We start from the raw sequence: 3,838 nt of genomic DNA on the forward strand, positions 1-3,838 counted from the left end.
CAACTCTTACACATCTCTATTTTTCTCTTTTACTCTTGCCTATTCTCTTCTCTTATACATCTTTTTATTCTTGCCTATTCTCTTTTCTTATATGACAACCATAATCGACCACCATTGTCCCTCTTCTTCACTATCGTCACCATTTTCATCTCCGGCCACTAGCTTCTTCTCCGACAAGCAACACTCTCACCGCTTTAAACCAAAGTCCTTAAGTTTGTCGTTTTTATGAGGAGGGTAACAAGAATCGAACCCGTAAGCTCCCTTAGACAAGGCCAAAGCCTTTACCCTTAGGGTGTAGCTATTTTTGTGTATATCATGGTCCACGTGTATTTATTAAGCCTACATATAATAAATGTATTTTGTATTTAAATATGTATTTTTGGCTTATTTTTGTGTATTTACATGTATTTATATGGAAAAAATACATATTGAAGTGTAGTTTTTACATATAGATACATGTTAATATGTATTATTAAGTGTGAATATGTACATTTTTACATAAAAATTTGTATTTGTTTTTCTTTAAACTATGTTCCTTTTTATGATTCTGAATTTTAAAAACGTATTTATATTTCTAAAAACATGTTTATATATTTCTAAAAACGTATTTAAACATACGTATATTTTGCATGTCTTAAATTACAAAAATGAATAAAGAACGTCAGTATATAAAGACCGAAACCAACTGGTTTAGATCAGTTGGCCACCAGGGTTGCCTAGGTGGTTTTCCTTTGGGAGGTCTCGGGTTCAAGACTTCTTGGAGGCTTTTCCATAGGTGAAGCGGGGAAATGGAATAATGGGGTAACTCCCCATGGGTGAAGGTTCGGGAAAGGCATACTGCCCGCTTGGATGTCACTGCATGACTCGAACCATTAACATAATCTAACTCTGCCGTTCTAAAAAAATATATAAAGACTGAAACCACAACAAAAGAAAACCAAATGATCCGAGTAGAAGAAAAAAAAAACAGACTCATATGTACAAAACCATTAAGACAATACGTGTCATTTACTATTGAATTTATAATAAAAAAAGTATTCATGGATATCCTTTTCCCCAACTCAATGGCCCGTTGAGCCTATATTGGGTTGGCTAATGAGTTTGTTAATAGGTTGGCTGAATGATTCACCAACAACAAGCTCTTTTCCTCGACTGGACAGGTTGGTTCAAATGTTCAATGATCTGAGTATCAAACCCTACCAGATTTGAGTGGACCACATTATCAATTATCACAGTTGTATAAAAAAAACATGTAACGACTCACGAAAGATAAGTCTAGTAACGTTGACAAAAACTGAGTTTCATTCATCATAAATAAAGAAGTAAACGAGGTTACATAAAAATTTCTCAACTCTTGTGACAACAGATATGGTTACATTGAATGTAATGTGTAGATTATCTATATTCTACATGAAACATACAAGGAGTTCACCAGCAGATATCTATATATAGATAGATTAGTTAGATTTGGTGAGATTCAAACTGAAATCCCAGAGTTTCTTGGCGAGCTCTGCATCTTGAGCATGTTTGCTTGCTTTACCCAAGTTGCTGTCTGCAAAATACTCACCACTAACCCCCTCAACTTGTGGATTCAAGGCGACATAGCATGTAGTTGCAGTTCCCTGTGGGATGTTCTTCAAGATGCGGTTGAATACACCATAGAAAAAAGCTATACCAACACAAGTTACAGATCATCAATCAGCATGCATTCATATATGGAAAAACTAAGAGGACTAATTTCTTGTGAAAAACACAATATAGTCAGTATTGGGGGAGTAAATAAGAAATTGGATGTGAAATTAGGGGTTGAGAGATATATTATACCATTGAAACCACCATTGCGTGCAAGGTTGGTGGCAATAACTCCAGGGTGCACAGCATTTGCAGTAATTTTCACACCTTCTTCCTGAAACCTCCTTGTCAGCTCTTTCGCATGCAATGCATTTGCAAGTTTTGATTGCCCATAAGCTGAGAACGCGCTATAGCTGGAAACCATATCATGAATCAGCAAAAAAAAAAAAAAAAAAAACACATTATAAATGAATGTTTATAGAATTTAATGAGATGCATCCAATCTTGAAAGGAAATGAAGGTTTACCTCTTCTCATCATTGATTTTATCGAACCTAATTCCTTCTTTGTATGTCATCCTATGGATCTCTGATGAAAGAATAACGATTCTTCCTTCTTTCCCACTTTCTTTCACAGTCTTTTTCATGGTATCCAACAACAAGTTTGTCAAAAGGAAGTTACCTACACGTAACAAAACAAATTATATATGTATGTCCCTTTCTGCATCTAAAACAGCATATATATAAGTAGTATCGAAATCATGTCACATACCAACATGGTTGGTCGCAAATTGCAATTCAATGTTGTCTTTGCTAAGAGAGAAGGGAGGACTCATGATCCCTGCATTCAGACTTTTCAACACAAAAAAAAAAAAAAAAAAATTGATAAAATCAGTTCATTTCCCACATCCCCAATTTGATAAATGATCAAATGAATTTGTCTTGTCTTACATCAAGATGTTCAATGGATACCCCTTTGAACAATATTGTGATGCAAATTGTCGGACGGATTCCTGTGAGCTGATATCTAACTCCATGACATCAATTTTTGCGTTGGGGATTTTCTCGACGATGCTTTCTTTCACTTTTTTACCAGATTCCAGGTTTCTGACTGGCATAACCACATGCACCCCACGTAAGGCAAGCACACGTGCCGTTTCTAATCCGATGCCACTTGTAGCTCCTGAAAGTCATATAAAACAGAGGTTTAAATGGGTTTTCAGTATGGATCAATACATCATGTTCATATTCGTTTGCATCAAATTTAGACGATCGATAAGGATACTTAGCTTTATTAGAACATATTAGATGCAGATAATGGTTTATAAATAATCGTCAGATCACTATGAAATCCCGGTTCAAATTTTAGTAACAAAATTTTAAGTATCTATGATCCCTGCTTTTTAATTCGACTTCTTAATCTTAATGATCAAATAGATCAGGGTTGTAACTTCAACATCAATTGAAATCGTAGACAAGAAAATGGTAATGGCATGGATCGACTGGAAAGTTCATCGAGTACGGAGAAGTCAAACGGAAAATAGTTTCCGCAAACAAACACACAGAGATCAGGATCCGACGGAGAAATATTCAATTATTCATCAATCAGAAACAGAGCACAGGAACACACACACACAAAAACATGAATTAGAAGTAAAATTACCAGTAACAATAGCGGTGAGGCCAGTTCCATCGACTCCTTTTGTAACATCTTCAGCTGTAGAAGAAGCAGCAAATCCAGATTTTCCCGTGAATATTGAAATCCAAGTCATTTTTGCGTGATTTTTTGGGTTGAAAACGAAAGCACTTGTAAGAATCAAAGGCACTATGTATAACGTCGCAGATAATCAAGGAAACCCACTTAGATAAGTTTTGTAGAAGATGATTTCAAATTGAGATGAAAGCATGGATTATATAGTATCGCAGTCTGCAGATAAGCGATTCAACGCCCTACTCGGTCTTTCACGCTATAGAATAAAAAACATAGAAAATTAAAGGGAAGTCAAACTCAGACTCAGACGTCAATCTTGAACGATCCCATTTGAAATCTAGAAGGATCAAATAAATTGTTTAAGTCCATGAACTTTATCATATTGTAATTTTAAGTCCCTATACTTTTTAAACCAAGTTCAAGACCAGTGTCATTGATCCTATGAACCCTAACCCTAACCCATTCTAGCTAAATCATTTTTTAAGACCAATTCATATGTATTATATAGAACTTGTTGGACACGACTCTACTTTATACTTGTTAGTTGTATATACACG

General features: G+C 35.2%; 1 protein-coding gene across 1 annotated transcript; it reads right to left on the reverse strand.

Moving 5' to 3' along the window:
- Nucleotides 1–1,284: 1,284 nt before the first annotated feature.
- Nucleotides 1,285–3,520, reverse strand: LOC145165269 (short-chain dehydrogenase TIC 32, chloroplastic-like). The gene is made up of 6 exons (XM_079083977.1): nucleotides 3,234–3,520; nucleotides 2,522–2,753; nucleotides 2,343–2,422; nucleotides 2,099–2,252; nucleotides 1,825–1,985; nucleotides 1,285–1,669 (listed from the first exon to the last, which is right to left on the reverse strand). The coding sequence occupies exons 1-6, from the start codon at nucleotides 3,340–3,342 to the stop codon at nucleotides 1,458–1,460; spliced, it is 948 nt and encodes a 315-aa protein (XP_078940103.1). The 5' UTR covers nucleotides 3,343–3,520; the 3' UTR covers nucleotides 1,285–1,457.
- Between the last annotated feature and the right edge of the window lie 318 nt (nucleotides 3,521–3,838).

Source organism: Lactuca virosa, chromosome 3, assembly GCF_052849685.1.
Source record: "Lactuca virosa cultivar CGN04683 chromosome 3, Lactuca_virosa_CGN04683_v6, whole genome shotgun sequence".
NCBI lineage: Eukaryota > Viridiplantae > Streptophyta > Magnoliopsida > Asterales > Asteraceae > Lactuca > Lactuca virosa.